Source organism: Sceloporus occidentalis, unplaced genomic scaffold, assembly GCF_023333645.1.
Source record: "Sceloporus occidentalis isolate IW3139 unplaced genomic scaffold, rSceOcc1.0.p SCAF_3, whole genome shotgun sequence".
In the NCBI taxonomy this organism is placed as follows: domain Eukaryota; kingdom Metazoa; phylum Chordata; class Lepidosauria; order Squamata; family Phrynosomatidae; genus Sceloporus; species Sceloporus occidentalis.
Window position 1 is genome coordinate 70,519,036 of NW_028316983.1, and position 20,644 is coordinate 70,539,679.

The 20,644-nt window shown below is 43.9% G+C and overlaps 1 protein-coding gene and 1 long non-coding RNA gene across 15 annotated transcripts in view; one reads left to right on the forward strand and one right to left on the reverse strand.

Annotated features, from left to right (window-relative positions):
- Positions 1–12,041, forward strand: part of PTPRF (protein tyrosine phosphatase receptor type F) — a 686,838-nt gene extending 674,797 nt beyond the window's left edge. For all 13 annotated transcript variants that reach the window (XM_089514948.1, XM_089514949.1, XM_089514947.1 and 10 more), the window contains 7 exons: positions 51–336; positions 2,283–2,461; positions 6,451–6,577; positions 7,165–7,290; positions 7,686–7,840; positions 8,019–8,154; positions 10,480–12,041. In XM_089514948.1, the coding sequence (XP_089371074.1) occupies positions 51–336; positions 2,283–2,461; positions 6,451–6,577; positions 7,165–7,290; positions 7,686–7,840; positions 8,019–8,154; positions 10,480–10,548 (1,078 nt within the window). In that variant the 3' untranslated portion in view covers positions 10,549–12,041. The remainder of the gene's footprint in view (positions 1–50; positions 337–2,282; positions 2,462–6,450; positions 6,578–7,164; positions 7,291–7,685; positions 7,841–8,018; positions 8,155–10,479) is intronic.
- Positions 8,091–18,074, reverse strand: LOC149316173 (uncharacterized). Of its 2 annotated transcripts, none has more exons than XR_016280442.1 (3): positions 17,975–18,074; positions 13,827–13,881; positions 8,091–8,365 (listed from the first exon to the last, which is right to left on the reverse strand). It is a non-coding gene; the product is annotated as an uncharacterized LOC149316173 (long non-coding RNA). The 2 variants fall into 2 exon arrangements; XR_016280441.1 differs by lacking the exon at positions 8,091–8,365 and adding an exon at positions 9,522–9,761.
- Positions 18,075–20,644: the final 2,570 nt, after the last annotated feature.

The following is a 20,644-nucleotide window of genomic DNA, read 5'->3' on the forward strand; positions in this document are numbered from 1 at the left end:
TAAATTTGGCTCAGAAGCATCATTTCCTGTTTTCGGCTCTGCTTTTACAGTGCTGGTGTGGGCAGGACAGGCTGTTTCATTGTAATTGATGCCATGCTTGAGAGGATGAAGCACGAGAAGACAGTTGACATCTATGGGCATGTGACATGCATGCGTTCACAGAGAAACTATATGGTGCAGACCGAAGACCAGTATATCTTCATACATGAGGCCTTGCTTGAAGCAGCCACCTGTGGAAACACTGAAGTGCCTGCACGCAACCTCTTTGCTCACATCCAGAAACTGAGTCAGGTACCTCCAGGCGAGAGTGTAACAGCAATGGAGCTGGAGTTTAAGGTGAGTGGAAGACCATCTGCAGTCATTGGCACATACGCAAATCTGCAGAGCAATCACTGGGCTGGATGGCTGGAACTGGCACTTCTGTCTGTCATCCTTTACAGATCTGTGAGCCATTATGAGGAGCTGGCTCCTGGGGTGAAGGGAGATATAAATTTTCTAGAGATAATTATTCTTTTGTAAATTTCTTAATTCAGGTAGAAGATGATTAAAATATATTTGAATTGCAGAGTGGGTGTCTTCAGCATTTCCCTCCTGGATTAGCAGCTTCTGGGAAGGATATAAAAAGGCAGATGGATGTGAAGTTCTCAGCAGCACTCTTTTGCAGAGTGGCTGGAGCTGCATCCAAAATCAGAAGCAGATTGTGCATTAGTGATCATCCATTTAAATATTTGAGATGTCAACAGCTCCTTTGCCCCCTGCCTTGTGCCACTCTTTCTTCTCCCTCATACAGAGAAGGAAAGGGAGCTCCAAAGTCAGGTTTCATTTGCACTTTGATGCAGTTTAAGAAAGTGGTTTGTCCCAAGTCATTGTGTTTGCCAGCACTACCACCTACATATGTGGCAGCTTCACACCAATCTTTCTTAAAGTGAGGTGCAGGCTTTGCTAATGCCCACATACTCCAATATGATGTGCATTTGTACAGCAAGTGTGAGGGAAGATGATTCCTGTGGGGAGCAGTAGAGCATGTACGGACACTGTGAAACAGACTGTGAAAGCCCACTCTATCCTGGAAATAACCTCTAGAAATACAGCATCCAAAACTCAAAATATTGCCTGGTTGAACAAGCAGCAGAAGGCAAAACAGTGCTGCCTCTGAACTTTGAACAATGCCAACTCCAGATTTTGGCAGAACCTTTGGGAAAAGCACTCTTTATCAGGTCCTCCTAATCTTCCTCACCACTAATCTTCCTAATCTTCCTAATCTTCCTCACTTATGGGAAGCTATGTTCAGGTAACTTCTCTGTCTGGGGCAATACCCACTCCTTTTCAGAGGGGAATGTAGGTGTGCAGTAGCTGGCTGAATGACAGCCTGGTGTTAAAGAGTAGCAAAGAAGAGGAAATGGGGAAGGTGCCACCAGTTATTGGCTATCTTACTCTGCTCCAGTGAGACAATGCCCTAGTTTCCTCTGCCAAACAAAGTGATGAAGACCAGTAGGACTAGGTAGCCAACAATAAATATCAGCTCATGACAGGCAGTTCCAACCAAGACTGAGATCCTAGAGGGGATGGCGGAGAGTCCACAGCTAGAATGTGGAGGAGGGGCTGATACAAGAAAGCAGGGCCACAAGTATTGGAGTCTTGGTGGGCACGATATTTTCTGGGGAAGTGGTCTCTGGATAGGCATCATAGAACATGTAGTGCTCAGTGGTGCTCGAAGCCATCAGAGAATCTTGGCCCCTTACTTCTTCAGAGGGAGGCAATCTTAGTTATGAGCTCTGAATGCTGAGGTGGGTCCTGACAGACATGTCTACAACTTCTTTCTCATACACATTTACAATACATGTAGTCTCCTGGCCTGAACTAGTCTCCAAGCATAGGATGTTTCCACCACAGTTGTCTGTCTGTTAAATATTGTGGAATAAATAAGCACCTTGAATATTCTTGAATGTCCATGATTTTAGAAATGCAGGTCTCTCACCAGAGAAACAGGCCACAACTATTTCAGTTGTCATGGATCTGCTTCTGACAGTGAGCCTCTCAGCAAACTGGCCCATCAGACAGACAGATGGTGCACCTCTGAGGCCAAAGTTCTGTAGAAATCTGGCAGAGGTTACGTTTCGTTGACATAACCTTCAAGATGCCAGGGCCACCTCTGTGCCATGATGAAGTGCTAAGGTAGGATTGTCTGGAGGAACTGAACATTGTGAGGTCACGATTCCACAGTACATGGATCCAGCATGCCCCTGCCCCTCTCTGATCTAGTGTTTATCTTCCCCTTACAGCTCCTTGCCAACTCTAAAGCACATACCTCACGATTCATCAGTGCCAACCTCCCATGCAACAAATTTAAAAATCGTCTGGTGAATATCATGCCCTATGAGCTGACACGAGTTTGTCTGCAGCCGATCCGGGGCGTCGAGGGCTCAGATTATATCAATGCCAGCTTTGTAGATGGCTACAGGTAAAGCAGTAATTGCAACCAAGGTCTGAACCTTTCCTCTGAGATGGTGTGTTCTGTCCTCTCTTGATATTCAAGTGGAGTGTTTCTGCAAAGTACTGTACAGTTGATTAGTACACAATTAGCTGCCCTTCACTTGAGTTTTTTTCTTTCCCTGCAGCAGTGTAGGACTAACATGTGGGCCACATGCACCCCATCCCAGCATTTCTTGTGTCCCTCCCTGTCAGGTCCCTGCCAGTGATTTATTTGACATTGCAACAGGGGCAACAAGATAAAAATAGTATTTTCCCATTAAAACAATGTGTGGGCCTTCTTTACAACACAAACTGTGGTCCAGAAGTGTACTTTTTGCTTTATGAAACAGCTGCACACATTGTTATAAAGGGGGGGGGGAGGTTGAAAGTGGAAACAAGGCATCTGAGGAGCACTTTTTTCCTGTTGTTGCCAGGCAAATTCAACAGCAGCAGGAGGTGGTGTGGCCTCTGATGGGGTAGGGGAACAATGCAGCTCTCTGTCCACCAAAAATTGTCCACCTTGAATCTTGTAATCTTTTTTTTCCTGCCTTGGGCTTTATTGGTAATTGACTGTGGATTGCAGGTATTAGTTACTCCCTCCTCCATTTTTTTCCTAACCCAGCTACTTTTGGCAAACCACTCTATATAGTCCACTTCCCAGACCTTAGCACCTACAATGGGGCTTTCATACAAAGCTGGTCCCAAATCCATATAACAGTGGGCCTGTACAGACAGGCCAAAATAGAATCGTAGAGTTGGAAGAGACCACAAGGGGCATCCAGTCCAACCCCCTGCCATGCAGGAACTCTCAATCAAAGCATCCCCAACAGATGGCCATCCGGCCTCTGCTTAAAGACCTCCAAAGAAGGAGACCACCACACTCCGAGGGAGTGTGTTCCACTGTCAAACAGCCCTTACTGTCAGGAAGTTCCTCCTAATGTTGAAGTGGAATCTCTTTTCCTGTAGCTTGCATCCATTGTTCCAGGTCCTGTTCTCTGGATCAGCAGAAAACAAGCTTGCTACCTCCTCAATATGACATCTCTTTAAATATTTAAACATGGCTATCATATCACTTCTTAACCTTCTTTTCTCCAGGCTAAACATCCCCAGCTCCCTAAGTCATTCCTCATAGGATATGGTTCCCAGACCCTTCACCATTTCAAATTGGAAGGGGCTTTTCTTCAGTGGTAGAACATATGTTTTGCATGCACAAGGTCATATTCAATCCTCAGCATCTCCAGGTAGGGCCACCAAAAAAAAAAAAAAATCCTGTCTAGGACATCCACTTCCAGTCAATGCAAACAGTACTGGAACTGAAGGACCAATAATCTGACAGAATCCTCTCATATTCCTATAGTAGAAATGTTACAACTGTTGATTGCCTTTTTGTGTGTAATATTTATATCTGAGAAGCAGGTTTTTCTCCTTCTTGTTTTCTTATGCCTTCAACTCTACTTCAAATCATGGCGACCCTGTGAATGAGACATCTCTAAGAATCCCTGTTCTCGACTGCCCTTCTCAGGTCCTTCAGGCTCAGACCGATGGCCTCCCTGATCAAGTTTAACCATCTGGCCCGTTGTCTTCCTCTCTTTTCCAGTATCATTGTCTTTTCTAATACTTCATGCCTTCTCATGATGTGGCCAAAGTACGACAGTCTCAATTTAGTCATCCCGTCTTCCTTTTCTGATCGTAGAACATGTCCAATCCTTGGTTTAAATTTCTCTTTGATTTCTCGAATCTTGTGGAAGAGGTCTCTTGTCCTTTTTTGTTACTGGCTTCTATTTCTCTGCATTGATTGTTGACTGAACCAATGTCTGTTGTCAGTAATGGACTGGATCAGGACAAACAAATTGAAACTTAAAGCTGCTTCAGGTCAGTTTGGAGGTAAGCTGTTTAAATGACACACACATCTTAACAGGCCAGAAGCTGCATCAAAGCTGCGCTCTAGTCCTTAGGACTGGAGCATGGCTTTGGCGCGGCTTCTGGTCTCTTAGGACACATTCAGCATTTAAACAGCATATCTCCAAAGTGACACAAAGCAGCTTTATTTTGGCCTGTCTGTACGGGCTCAGTGATACCTTTATGGGGCCAAATGCACAATACACATCATGCAAGCTTGCATTTTGTGCATTTTAGTTGATCCAGTAAAGGTATCAGTTTTGTGGATTTGGGGTTTGTTGTATTTTGTTGCACAGGCAACATGGTCACCCCTGAATATGTTTCCAAGGCTGATTCCAATGCTTCAGTATTTGTAGGAGAGACACATTTTAACCCATCAAACTAGATATAGATCCATCTTGCACAAGGGAGGACTGATTGTGGTCTCCGGTGTGACTTGCCTACTACAGGGGACTTCAGGGTCATTGAGAAAGACAGCATTCTGCACAGGATGAAGCACTGCCCTGCATCTTTCTCATTCCCAAAACACCTCATGAGTTCACAAAAGCAGCAGTGAATTGGCAGTGTGAAAGATGGCACATCAGTAGCAGAGACTTTTTACTACAAAACTAACTCAAAGCCAGGTCTCTAGCCTGCCGTGCTAGGGATAGAAGAACAGATGAGCTGCTGGCCATTTTCCTGCTTCAGATCTCAGTTACCTAGGTTGTTTTAGAGCTCCCACTTCCATGTGTCTGGTGCTGTAACAGAGCTACTACTGTTGTGAGAAGGATGTTGGTGAAAATGCTTGCCAAGCAGCAGGTGGTAGCATTTCATGTCCTACCTAAACTATCCCTGCAGGCCACAGTTTATCTCTTCCCATCCCTTTTTTTGAAGTGAGCAATCGTTCTCCACTTTATCTAAAGAGATCAATTGGCCCAAGGTGCTATAGATGGCTCTGAAGCTGCATCTTTATTAGTGCTTTTGTTTCCTCTCCCACACCCCTCCACCCGAGCCTATTATGATGTCTTATAAATCCACCTTAGAGCAGCTTCCATCTCTGTCCCGCACATTACTGCTGTCCTACAACAGATTCATTAATTTTTAGCACCAGTGGAGATTTAATGAGAATGGATCAGGCTGAGAGTCTCTAGGACGATATTCAAGGGTCTATAGTGCCCCACAGTGGTACTATAAAGATGTCACAGCCGCTGTTGACAACTACGATACTGATTTTATATTCTTCCTTAATGTCACTGTGGAAATTGCCTACAGTTAGGGGGTGTAGGTATGTTTGAGGAGAGCAGTGCCTACACTTTTGCTTGGTGCTTTGTGAATCTTGTGAAAACAGCAGTGCAGTTGGTGTCTTGTCAGTGGCACTGATGCCACACTTTGGGGTGGTAATGCAGTCCTTGCTAGCCTTGAAAAAGGCACTCATGAAAACACCAATCAGTACTTATAGCAATCTTGTAACTGATAACCATTTTAAAAAACCTACTTCGTGTTTCTTACAGTGTTAGTTATACCAGTTTATTAGGCATGCCTTTTGTCAGTTGAGGAGCATTGGCGTTCATGTTATTAACCAGCTTCTGCTTGGAAACCTCTACTTTCATTGTGCATCAGGTGATTGTGGAACAAATATTACATAAAAGAGGTAGCTAGGTCTGCCTCTGATTATTACCAAAGATCAAATAATATAGTAGTTTTCCCCTCTACCCCTTGGTGTAAGTCAGGGGTGGGCAAAATGTGTTGAGAGGGATTTCAATTTTAAAAAATTTGAATGCCCCCCAATGGCTTCTAGGAGGGGTTGGGGACATTTCGCTATGCTTTTTGGGCCCCGAGGAGAGGCATTTTTGGAAACAGGAAATGAGCCAGAAGAGACTTCAGCTCACTTCCTGTTGTTATAAAAAGGCCTCTCCTGGTCCTAAAATGACCTGGGGTGGCCCAAAAACATGGTGAAAATGCCTCTACAGAGCTTGTGGAAGCAAAAATGGTTTTTCATGATGCAGATGCAACCAACCCTCTCTTAAGTAAACAGCTCTTTCTCATCTCCAAAGTGCCAAAATCAGCCTCCACCCTGATTTTTTTTATTATTTGTTGCAGGCAGCAAAAGGCCTACATTGCCACACAGGGCCCCCTAGCTGAGACCACAGAGGACTTCTGGCGGATGCTGTGGGAGCACAACTCCACAATTGTGGTGATGCTGACCAAGCTGCGAGAGATGGGGAGGGTAAGCAGCAGCTTTAGGATAAGTATGGAATAAAACTTTGGGCTGTTTAGGCAATAAGGTTCCAGATGTATGGCCCAGTCTTTGCTTCCCTTCCCACAGAACTGGGGGAGACTCATGTCAGTGGAAAAGGTGAAACCCATTACACCAAGCCTCCAGCTCCAGGCCTGACAGGCTCCTCTGGGACCTGTTTAATGAGCAAGCCAGGCTTCCTCTGGAACTATAAAAATGTGTTGAATTTCTTTTTTCTCTAAGCTTTAAGAGGTGACATCAGTTTCAGGTTCCTGGCTCTGTGGACTTGCCCAGAACCAGGAAAAAGAGGCCATCTGGTTAGAACTGAAGTTTCCTAGTAACTTGATACGGAAGAGCTGTCTGAGTGTTCATCACAGAAATCAGAGGTGTAAAAAGAGGGAGATAGGCCTAATCAATCACATCAAGCTGGGAGGGAGGAACAAACCAGTGATTTGCTACTTCTATTAGAGCTAGGAGCTTCAGGTGTCATACTGCCACTCTAGAATATCCTAGCTTTAGTCACTTCATAATTTTCAAATACTGAATGCCAAGGTCATGGCTCTTACTTTCCTTTTCAGGAGAAGTGCCATCAGTACTGGCCAGCCGAGCGCTCTGCTCGGTACCAATACTTCGTGGTGGATCCCATGGCTGAATACAACATGCCTCAGTACATTTTGCGAGAGTTCAAGGTCACTGATGCCAGAGTGAGTACCATACAGAACACACCAACCTTCCCTGCTTTGCTTTTCAGTGTTAAACAAAGGAAAAGCTTTATTTAGAGAAAATAAAATGGCCCTTCTCAATGCTATTTCCGTATCTGCTCAAGGAGAACCGTTTTCATCTCCAGGGATATGGTCATCCATTGCCTTATTATCCTCACATCACTGTGTCTTTGTCATAGGGCTGAACCATCTTGAATTTTTGTATCTTACCAATACCACACTGGGATAAAAACATATCACTAGTAAGAAGCAAAAGTAATCTGCTGATGTAGCCTTGGCATCCTCCAGCTATCCATAGTCAGAATCAGAGTATGAAAACTGTCTTGTACCTGGGAGACAGAATACAGTTACCTTTCTTCTCCTTTCCTCAACCCCAGGATGGGCAATCAAGAACCATCCGGCAGTTCCAGTTCACTGATTGGCCTGAGCAGGGAGTACCAAAAACAGGCGAGGGCTTCATTGACTTCATTGGGCAAGTCCATAAAACCAAGGAGCAATTTGGCCAGGATGGGCCCATCACTGTACACTGCAGGTGAGTTTTGAATAGAGGGAATTTTCTGCCTTGTAGTATTAGAGCTTGGCGGGAATTGCTCTTGAAGGACTTTAGCAAAGGGGAGATGCACTGGTTTGTGATATTTTGGGTCTTCAGCTCTTTCTCACTCAATACAGGCTAGGGCAATGACTTATCGTTCTGTCTTCTTTGTGTGTAGTGCGGGGGTTGGACGCACTGGAGTGTTCATCACATTAAGCATTGTCTTGGAGCGCATGCGCTATGAAGGTGTAGTTGACATGTTCCAGACTGTGAAGACCCTGAGGACACAGCGACCAGCCATGGTGCAGACAGAGGTACATCCACACAATATGCTGTTTGCTGCTTCATAGATAACTGAGATGACACTTTGTAGTTGAGCACTAGTGCTAATTAGTCACCAGACTCGATCAAAGGTCTGCCTTTACTTGCTTTCAGTATATAGATGTTTCCCCAAACAGAAGGAAATATAACAAACATTCAGCAGCCGTTAGTCTTGTCCTTGTTTTTATGCTGGCATAGAGTACCCTATGAGACATAAGAGTACACAGACTAATATACAGCTAATACAAATTACTTTCAAACCGTATATCTGTAGTATCTTTTTAAACGCATATCAAAACAAAAACAACTGAATTGGTTCAAATCAATGATGCTATATTATACTGCCTAGAAAGGCATTCCTGCATTCTCAGCATGGTTTAGTGATTAATCCCCAGAGTAGCCATTCAGTATATAGGCATATGCTATGCTAGCATCGGTCACTGCATACTCTCTTTCCTGCAGGGCCATTGCAAGAACTTCTAATGTTAAAAGCATTGCCGGGAGACTTGCATGCTTCCCAGGGAAAATCTTGCAGGGAGAAATGTATGACAGTAGCCCACGGATGAAGAACATGTGGCACTTCAGGTGTTGTTTGACTGCAGCTGCTTTCAACCCTAGCAAGTTTAGCTAGTGGTGAGAGATTATGGGAGCTGTAGTCAAACAACAACTGGGGAAGCATTAAGAGAAGACAGGAATATTCAGTTGTACTCAGTTGCAAAAAACAGTGGAGCAGCAACAATTTGCAAAGCATCATACCTATGGCCCTTCCTTAGGATGTGCAGTTAGGATTTGCAGTTGTCTGATCCAACTGAAGACAGCTGGGATGCTACTATGTGACAAATAATAGTTTAACGATTGCCAAGCTGTCTTTCAAGCTGGCTGGCATCTTGCTGGAGATATAAACCAGCATAATACCACTGTGTATCTTTTTTTCCAGTTGCTACAGAGGCAAAATACACTACCTCTGTTGTGCAACAACCCCTACCTCTTCCAATACAGTGGGGAACTCACCCATCTCTTGCCCCTCTCCCTTCACTGCAATGATTTAGTGGCTGGTGGAGAGTGGGAAGGACACTAAAGGAGCACCTGATTATATCCTTACAGCTGGTTGTACAAGAAAAAGGTGCCCTCCGGGATCTCCTGGGGTCCTCTAATAGTCCTAGAGGATGCCTTTGTCATTGTGCATCCAGCTATAGCAGTATAGTGGGACACTTTGTCATGACTCCCTGCTTTCCATTACCCAGTATGTGTCCATGGGGAGGGAGACACAAGAAAGGTGATATGTTTGATAACACCCACCTCCTGCAGAATCTTGTTATCTGTCAATAGCAACTGCACCCTGAGATATAATTTTCCCTTTCTGTCTTGTAGCCAAGACAAACCATCAGTGGTGGCTGGTGAGTCTCTCACCTGATCCCACAATGTTGCTTGTCAAGTTGCCATCACCCTGGAATCATCTCCTGCTCATTGCAAAATGTAGGACAAGGGTATCAGGATTTTCCTTAGCAATTGGATGGGAGGGAGAGGAGAAACCCAGCTTTTAGCCTTCATTCAGTGCAGAAGTATAAGAATCATACAGCTTTCCAGAAGTGCATCAGCCCTAGGTAGCATAGCCAATAATGAAAAATGTTGGGGGTTGGAATCTAGCAAGATCTGGCAAATCTCATAATTACAAGTCTACAGCAGGGATTGGGGAAGTGCAGCCCTTGAAGTCCTACTGAAGCTCCGAGGGGGCGGCAGTTGTTGAAAAAAATAGATTTTTAAAGGTTTCAAATGATTCAAAGCAAGGCAGTTCAACTTCCAGAACCTACACATTTTTTAAAAAAAACACCCAAAAATTAGCCAGAAACACACGTTGGGGGACACTAGTGTGGCTCCTGGGGTTGCAGGGTTGAAAAATTGCACCTGCTCCTCTGCAGTTGTTCACCCCTTCTGCAGAGCAAATTCCTCACTCCATGGTGCTTGAGTAATGTTCTGTAATGCCAGAGTAAAATAATACTGATGTCAGGACAGATAGGTGTGACCACACTCAGCTAAAGATCCAGTCCTTGGATCTATCACATAGTCAAGAAACTCACTACTTTCTCTCTTAACTGTGGCTCTGCTGGGAATTGGCTGCGAGCATGGCCTTGCAATCTGTAACCTGGCTGATCTCTCGTTACAGTGTCCTCATTTTAGAGTGGAATGAAGAAGTGCAGATGACAGCCTCCTTGCACCAGTTGTGGAACATGTCCCTTTTGCTTGCCTTTTCATCTTCCCATTATGAATTGGAAATGGTATCCCATCTTTAATTATCCTTTCTCTGTCTCATTCTCTAGGACCAGTACCAGTTGTGCTACCGAGCTGCACTGGAGTACCTTGGCAGCTTTGATCACTATGCAACGTAACTAGTGCTTTCAGCCAGTTGCAGCAGGAATGTCCAAGAGCAGAGAGACGGGTTCTTCCCAGCCAGCCGCCCATTCGTTAGTACTTCTGTGCAGATGCTGATGCTGCTGTGGCAACAGCCTCCCCCTGACCAACCAGTTTTGACCACAGTATTTAGGTACATTGCCACAGCACCAAATGTGGGACCATCTTCTAGCATTTCCAAACTCCAGATGATTTTCTGTTAATGCCCCCACTCCTCCTCCTGCCCTTGATAGCATTTCATGGTGAGAGTCACTGGGTGGATGGAATGGGATCTTTTATATATGTAAAATAGTTAACTAGCCTTTTATATCTTTTCTTTTAAATTCTTTTGCAAGTCTTAAATGTTTTGCTCAGGCAAAACAAGAGAATGGAGGTGGTGGGGTTTGAACTTCCTTTTGCTTTCCCCCCTTACTCTTTTGTTGTTGCAACCATAGTGGTGCTGCACATTTTCGGGCAGCCCCAGGTTAACATTCATGGCTGGCTCACAGCTCTGGGGCCCTTCCACTCCCTCTTTGTTCCTTTGTAGAATATTCAATTCCACAGAGCTGGAGCCAACCTAATGATTATTTCTAAAGCCTTTTCCCCCCATAGGCCTGTCTGTCAGATGGGACTCCAGCAACTATCCAGTGCTTGGTCCTATTGACGTGTGTCCAGTGACCTCATATTTGTCAGTAGATCCCATATGAACTTTGCATCTGAGAGAGACTCCACCACCTTGGGTTCTTCTCTTTTTAAGATAGGGAGGGAAATGTAGCGTCTGTGCACGCACACAGCAGCAATTTCCCAAAAGGGACCTGACTTGATACACATTTATTTAGTCCTCTCTGTGCCAGTAGCATCCCTAAGGTGCTGTTGCCCAGGCAACTGTGGCCAACCAAATGCGTTAGAGCATCTTCCAAGGTGAAAGAGCACAACTCTGGGAAGTCCAGCCTTCCTGCACAAACCACCCCAGGCTGGGGGTGCCTTGGTTTTTGGGGAGGGAGGGGGGATTGGGGTTCTTCAGGTAAGGGCATGAATTCTCAGAGGCTGGGAGTGGTTATAATTTCTTCTATCCTATAAACATTTAAAAGTCATTAGAATGCTGTATTTTTCACTACGACAGGATGGTCTAATTAACCAATGTGGCAAGACTACTGGACTTAATTTAATGGTACTATATATTAATACTCCTTATTATCTCACACTTTGCACTAAAGGCAGGGAGATTACAGCCTTCTCCCAGGTGCATAGCTCTATAAATAAAGGTGGTGGAAAGGTCTCTAATTGTATTATCCAATGTATCCAAACTGCATTGAAATCAACAATCCTGGGTGGTGCCGTTGGAGAGAACATTCATTTTTAACTTGTGAAAGCATAGTGCTGTAGGGGTCACTGTTGTATACAGTCTGTTTTCTATTTGTTAATAAAAATCTACAGCATCATTGCATAATTCTTGATGTTAATAAATTTGAATAATCGGGTTTCCTACAAACTTGTTTTGCTGTCTTGTTTTATTTGATAGCAGATGAAACTGTTGCCCCTCTGGTGAAGCTCTAAAAGACCACAAACAACTGTGAAGGAATTAATTCTGTCTCTCCTTGCAGTGGAAAGCAGAACTGAAACCAGTCACAAGGTGCTGGAGAAAAAGCCTTGTCAGGCTTTCCTCTAGAAACGGGAATGAAGGGAATTGGTGCAGCTGGCTGTCCTTTAGTAGAACAGGCATATGCTATGGATCATACCTGTACTGCCAATTATGTTGAAACCTTTTTCACTGTATCAGTACTATATGGATGGTGCATTGCTTCTTAGGACTGTACAGAAATCTTGCTATTTGCTATACAAGAGCCAGAATCCTCTTGAGGGTTATGCCAACATAAATACTTTTTCAGTCCTTAAACTTGGGGGGGGGTGTATCCTGAATTCTTGTACAGTCCCTTTTCCTCAAGCAGGTCCAGATGGGCAACCACTGTTTCTTCTTCATTACAACAGCTTGATAGCACCACCCACAGACCATGATTGCTTGAAAAGAGAGCAGCTGTCTTCCTTTGGACTGCCATAATATATATGCTGGTGAAGCTATGTACTCCACTAGCAACAAATAGGCTCTTGAGCCTAACATGCCTCAAAGCTCTTCACCTTTGAGAGGCTGGTGTCTGTATCAAGGATGGAAACCATACAGCCTTCCAGATAGGGTTGCCATATCCCGCTGGTGGGCGGGACTTTCCTGGTTTTGGGCGGGGCCGCACGGTCCCGCCCCGGTTTGGCCCTGCCCCCGGGATTTCGCCCGCCCCCGAGCTGAGGGGAGTATTAATAATAATAATAATAATAATATGTTTTATTTATAGACCGCTATTCCGCGATGATCATAGCGGTGTACAGTAAAATCGTAATACAATACAAAATACAGTTAAAGGGGGGAGAAGTCTCATCCTTCAGGCAGTCCAAGATGTTGCTGGTCTGCCTGATGGCTCCCTCTGAGGCCGAGATGACAGTTGAGGAGGGAGGGGCCTCTTCCTTCAGGCAGTCCCTGATGTTGCTGGGTCTGCCTGATGGCTCCCTCTGAGGCCGAGATGACAGTTCCCTCCCCGCCTTAGCCCCGGCCCCATTGCCACAGCAGCGAGGGCGGGGCAAAGGCCGGGAGGGCAAGCCTCCCTGGGAAGAGTATTCCCTCCCCGCCTTAGCCCCGCCCCTGTCGCCAGAGCAGCGGTCGGGGCCTCCTATTCAAATGTAGGACACAAAAAAATTGTGCCCTACATTTGAAAATTTTGTCCTACATTTGTCCCGTTTTGGAGGTCCGAACCTATGGCAACCCTACTTCCAGAGGCTGTTGGACTGCACCTCCCAACACTCCTCAGCCCTGGCTACGCGGCTAGGACTGCAGTCTAACCACCTCTTGTGGGCTGTATGATTCCCATCCCTGTTCAGGCATCTGAAAATGACCATGCCTCAGCTGTGCCTTCAAGTTACCTAATTTCATATGGTTTACTTAGACAAGGAATCCTCAGAGGTAGTTTTTCCAGGTCCTACCTCTGAAATATAGCCTACAGCAACTGGTATACATTGGCAATCCTAGACCTTCCCCTATTAACAAAAGCAGTGCTTTTCAGCCTATTCCTTAGCTACCTGAACAGGGGGGCCAGCTCCTCCAGTTTTTCTGGCAAAATAGTCTCCATTCTTTCAGGCGTTCTGCTTGTTTGCCACTTTTTGTTGCATTTAAATTCATCATCTCTGAACAAAATGACCCAAAATAGGTGCAATATTTTAAGAGTGGCCTCACCTGAATTATACAAGAAGTGTAATTTTCCTCCTCTCCTGACGCTTCACATTGGAGGCTGTAAGCAAGTAGTCAATTCATATGTCATAGCAAGAATGTTTCTAAACAATCCCTGTTCAGGATACTTTGCCCTGCTAATACAATCTAAAGTGACATCTTCTTTACAAAATGGGGTTATGCTAGTGACATGTTAAAATATTACCCATTTTTGCATCCATAAAACATCCATTATTGATGCAAAGACTGGCTACAATTAAATCCTCCCTTGTTCAAGAGCATCCTTTATGCATCACCATAATTATGCGGCTTCAAAGACATAAACAGTACATATTCCCCCTCATTTCAAATTGGATAATACACTGCACCCTTATGTTGATTCTATACCTGTTGAACTGCAGCAGCTTCCCCACAAGAAATTCTCAGAACTAGTTTTGGGCTCCCTGTCAATCACTTTTATCATTAAACTGTAGCAGGCAGTAGATACAACACACATACACACAAATATACCCATCAAACTGTCAGTTGGCCCCTCGGAAAAATAACAGGTGCCAAAGCCAGGATGAATGAATAATGGACTTTTTTTGTTTACAGTTCCCTAACTACTGGCTTCAGTAATATCATTTTAAAGACATTTTGAGAAAACAGATCTTATTGGAAGAAGTGAGGAAGTAAGGTCAGGAAATGGGCAGTAGAGTAAGATTCTGATGCTGCGGTTCATACCCAATAATGTCTACTACATGAGACTAGAATAAGCTTTGTGGCACAGAGAAAAATGCAGTCACACACAAGGCACTGCTGTTGGCTCAGCATCCCTCAATAACCTCCCCAACTTAATAAGGTGAACTCAGCTCAAGAGATTCACCAGGAATTAAGAACACTGGTGTCCTCATTAACTTGGAGGCATGGACTCTATTGCCTTTTGTTGCCAGAGCAACCAAAATGAACAGAAAAAGCCAAGCCGTTTCAATTAAAGGCAATTTAATGTCCCTGCTTAGTGCACTTATTGTGTAATAATCTATGCAGTCAACACACTTCCTCAACAAAGCTCAGCAAAGAACTGGGGGCATTATGAACCACTAAAGCCAGGGGCAAAGCCCCAGTTTGGACCTGGAGAGGGAAAGCCTTTGGCTCAGGCTGTAAAGCGGTGTCAATTCTTCAGCCAAAAAAAAAAAAAAAAAGGAAAATAATATTACTGTTTCCTGCATCTCTAGTGGTTACATCTGCAATCCATCTTTATCAAAAAGGGTGCAAAGTGAGAAGAATTAGGCGGTACAGAAGAATGTTTCTCATACGAGAAACATTTAGCCACCACAGGGCACTAGATTCCTGGGCACTAGAATTAGCCCAAGAATCTAGCACTCTGTTTTCAGTCAACCATCTCTGGAACACCCACCACAAACACAGCAGACAGGCCAGCTCTATTGCTGGATCCCTGACAATTTATATGAATAGGTGCCCTGTCTCTGAACACACTGGCTCAAATTTGGCTATCACAGGTAATATCAGAACCTCTACAGTCACATATTCCCAACCCTGAAAGGGCTATTTTTTGGACTACAACGCCCAGAATCCCCCAGAATGCACTTTTCCATAACTCTGCCACCTCTACTGCTGCCGCATTTTTGACTACCCCCTCCTACTTCTGTAAACTTCAGACCTATTTTCCCTTCATTCTTATTGAATGTAGATTCAAAATCTTCTGAAGTGGAACTGTGCTACTTTGTATTCTGCACTGCACTGCTGCACTTAAACATATCTCTAGTGCTGTATTCCTGTAAAACAGGAATGATGGCATGGTGTTTCAAGACAGGGATCTACTGGTCAATCATGTCATAGAGGGGGTCCGCATCCCAGTCCAGTATGGTGTGTGTCTATGACCTTCCAACACATAATCAAGATGAAGGGCCATTGCCACTTTCTGTTCAACTACAGAACTGCTACAGCCAAGAATAGGGTCTGAACAGACCTTTTGACCTACACAGCAAGTTGTCAAAGTGTTATGCTGCTATGAAGCCTAAAATGTTCACAACCAGATTAAAGACATGTACATTCTAAAACAAACATATCCATTGACAGATCATAATCAGTGCATGCAAGTGTGGGCAGACTCCAAATCCTGAGTATCAACTAAGCTTAAGTATTCGTATTTATGCTCGTATGCTTAACACCACCAACAGCAGATTTCTTGCACAAAAGAGCCAAGCATGGTGTAGTGGTTTGAGTACTGGACAAGGACTTTGAGAGAACAGTGATTAAATCCTCAGAGACATGGAAACCTGCTGGGTTACCTTAGGCAAGTCTCAGCCTTAGGGGTGCAATATCAAACCACCTCTGAATAAATATTGCAGAGAAAACCTTAGGATAGAGTCACCATAACGTCAGAGTTGACATGAAGGCACCTAAAAAAAACCACAATGATTGATGCAGTATGTCCTCACCCCTCCCCAGCACTGTTGTGTGTTGCTTCAGGAAGTTTCTTATGGGTGTCTAAATTCAAAAGCAAAATAAGGAAGCAACAGCACTTACCTGTAAACCTCAGCTTCAGAACTCCTGCTCTATCAGGTGAAAAGCTACTATGGTGCCATTGCTAATTTATACCAATTGGATACATCTGCTGGGGCCAGGAGTGTAACAAGAAGCAATGTCAGTACAGCTGGAGGAGGAGGTACTTCAGATTTTAGAAGACAGTTATTTATTTAGTACCTCAGTTATCAAACATCACCACAAGGCTATTGGATAAGCCCTGATCATTCTCTGCTCCTGCTTGGCTCACCTAGCTTTTAACTTTTCAGATGAACTTTAAAGTAGGTGAAATTTAATACATGAAAAGTAGCATTGCTCTGAAGCCTTTCCAAATGATTTAACTTCAAAACAACACTTGGCCTGTGCATGTGGAAAAATCAGGATGTGGTATTCTTTTTCTGCTTCCAAAAGCAAAGCCTAGCAATAACCCTTGCAATTCTATGCATTGTTATTTACATAGAAATAAAGGCCACTACACACAGCAGCCCAGCTGACCACCATGTAAGTGTGCATAAGGGCACAGCATAGCCCTAAGTGAACTTGTGAACTAATGAACTTAATGCAGTGGTAAATTCTGAAGTGTAAAAGGCACACAAGAAAACAACAACAAAGGCACTGCCACACCTGCAAGGAGAAACTAAACATTCAGGGAGCCAGTTTGATCTACATCAGCAAACTAATTCATCTCCACCAGGTGGCAGCCTTTTGGAATGCTACTACGTCTTCATTGCCCATTCAAGAGCAAGCCCTTCCAAGATGCTCTGCATTATAACAGGCATTTTTATTGTTGTGTGCCTTGAGGTCATTTCTCACTTATGGAGACCCTAAAGAAAACCTTTCTTAGCAGATTTTGTTCAGAATGGGTTTGCCATTGCCCTCCTCTGAGGCTGAGAAAGTGTGACTTGACCAAAGCCATTCAGTGGGTCTGCAGGGCTGAGTGGAGATTTGAACCCTGATTTCAAGAGTCCTAACCCAACACTAAAATCACTACACCACACTGGCCCTCACACAACAGTATTGCTTCTAGGGAAATCCATGTGTTTTCTATCTACTCTGAGAATTACAGTCAAATTCAGAGGAAGAGGGAAGCTTGGAGGGAGTGGCAAACGACATGATCTTGTCTAATCCAAAAATCTCTGTGTGGTGATAATAAAACCATAGCCATGAATTCAGTGGCCATATGGACCAAGATGCATCTTTCACTTTTCTCATCTTTCCTCTGTCCACTGCTTCCAACAGCAATCATTCTCCTTTCCTAACACACATTGACTAACACTTTTATTTGAAAACTACCTGAAGAGTGTGTGCTTGAGCATGAGCACAGTACCCTTCCACAGCATCTAGACACTTTTTCAGATGGTTCTGAAAAGTTTTGAGCTTTTGTTGGCTCTGAGCCATCAGATTCTTTGACAGAACCTCATCTATGAAAGTAAAGGAAGAAAGTTCTATTCCCCTCTAAAAATAAAATTAAAGATCAAAGTGAAAATCTGCACCTGCCTAACCCCACTGAGTTTCTGCTGGCTGCACAATCCCACTTTGAAGGTAATTGGGCACACTCCACAGCCAGTCAGTGGCCACAGAGATCCCAGGCACCATCTGCACAACTTGGGAAAGGGAACAGTTATTACCTTCTGGACCTCTGCTGTACATTTTTCTAGGACTGCCAGATACTGTCAAAGGGCTTCCAACGCCATCCTCACAGTTATTGACTAGTTATGGGAGAATGCCTCAGCACCTGCAAGTAGGAGATGCATGGATGTGTTATGTTCATTGTACAAGGAGGTAATGGATACCTTCTTCCATAACAGTTGAGAATGGACATACCAACAGGATTTTATGGCTTAAATACAATGAAAGTGCCAGATCTCATCTGATTTTGGAAGCTACACAAGGTCAGGCATGGTTAGTATTTTGATGCGGAAATACCAGAGAATGCCAGGTCTGTAGAACATATTACAGAGCAAATAATCTCAGAATTTCTTCCCTAAGAAACCCCTTTGAAATTAATGGGGTCACAATGGAGTTGCTCTTCCTTTTGGAATGCATACTGAATTCCAGATACAGCCATGCAGAGTATATCCCCCTACAATACAGTAATGTGGATTTACCCAAATCCAGCTCCCAAGTAAGTACACAGAGGACTGCATTCAGTTTATGCATTTGAGAATGTTTGAAGAGCCAGTGTAGGACAGCATTTAGAATACTGGACTGGGATTTGGAGAATAGGGACACAAGTACCCATTGGGTGACCTTCAGCTAGTCACATTCAATATTAGGTACCTCATAGGATTGTTTTGAGAAAGGAGTTGGTACACAGACATAATCGGCAATCTTGTGGCCTTGATTTTCTCCTATTCAGTCTATACCAAATATGTTTATTTGGTATATAAACATGCAACTTCCTGAGGTTGAACCCTTAAACCTCCTGTGAATTGTGTGAATTGACTCCTGGCTGGTGTAACTTGGGACTGCAGGCACCAGCCCTCTTTGGGAGTGGACTGTGCGGTTGCTGCAGACCTGGCCCAATTGTGGCTGGAGCAGCCAGAGGCGGCTCTTTAACGGCCATCTGCTTCACCTCCTTGACTCCTTCCTTGGCATGCAGTCTCCCTTGTTTGATTTCTTGGCAAAAACAGCTTCCAATGAAAACCATCTTACAGCTCAAGAGAAAGAACATAGAATGGGTTACTTTCTTCACACTCCCCCATTTAGATGTTCACTTTTCATTTTTCAAGAAATCTCCTTTCACTACACTTACTCATGTATAAGTCACATGTCCACTTTGTGTTTGCTCAGGTGAAGCAGAGCTGATGTAAAAGGAGGAATTTTGCCTCACCTGCAAATTGGTCCCAGTGGGGCTCAGCAGGTGCTGGACTCTGTTCTACCCAGATACAAGGAGAAGTTATTGCAGCAAGCTCATTATTCTTGACAGAATCAACTGCCTTTCATTTTCATATTTAGCATATGCCTGCAAAGGAGGCAAATAAGTATAGAGGAAGTGGTGGTTTCATAGCCTTAGGGCTCATTGGCACAATATTTATTTTTGGTCCTGAAAGCATTGTAGGTTTCTTCACCTACTACACAGTCCAAACTATTAGCACTTTCAGAAACATGCTGTACATATGTCCTTCCTCCACTTTTTCATTACTTCTTAGACCAACAGCACAGTGCTCAACAAACTAGCTTCTCTTAGCAGGCAGAAATTGCTTGGGGCAAGAAAAAGCCATTACCTATCCATAAAGCCCAAACTGTTCTACCTCTTGCAAGACTCATCCATCTATGAGGAGAGCAGCTAAACAGAAGCCCTGCCTCAAACCTTGGAACAACCAGCTAGAAGGAGAATACCTAGATCGTGAAGAACTCTGGTCAAGATAAGGGGACCCATAGACATTAAGCCCATTAGGAAGGAGATCACTTGAGATGCTTATTTAAGGCTCTCTTTATCTTGTATCTTTATATGGCTCACAGTGACAGCATTCATAGCCCTTTCTAAAATAATACTGAAAAGAAGGAGTACGGTGCATACATTATTGTAATGAAAAATAAATGGCTTCAGTTCAAAATTGGTAGTGTGAACTACAAGGAAATCTAATGAAACTGTCAAGCTTCAACCCCCGCTTAGGATACAGAGTGACCTAAAAGAGTTAAGAAAATAACTCAAGATTTTAGAATTCAGGACAGAGATCTGCTTGGTTTAAAGTATTTAGCAGCTACTACCACTGAATACCATTTCAGTGATGAATACTCATGTCACTGGTTTGCCGTTCTACTCTTGACAGTAACAATGAATGAATCTTACAAGTTCACTAAATAATAAAGCACTATCTTTTCCTTTCCCAGCAAGGATTGCCTCCTCTTGATCTGCTGGGGTCATGGCTAGAGCAGAGGCTCCATCAGCTCTGGCATTTGTCAAAAAGAAAGGAGGAGAAAGTGTGGCAGTTTAGAGGGGGTGGGAAGGAGAATTGTTTCCTGAATCCCTAAGGCAGGGGAGGATAATCGCTCCAAAAAGCATCAGCATAATTATGGCTTCAAAGACATAAACAGTACACATTTCCCCTCATTTCAAATGCCCTCCTCCAATGTCACACTAGAACCCAACCAAAAGTCAGTTTTTAAATTATTAAAGTGGCATCATTGCTACTTTCTATATCATTCTGATTAAACATGTAGGACACCCGAAAGCAGCATTTCCTACAGACATCTTGACTCCCTCAGTTTTCTCATCTGTTGTGGAGCAAAGTACAATTCCTATTTGTTTAAGCAGACAGGAGAGAAAGGCAGATGATGGAGCAGGGAAATAT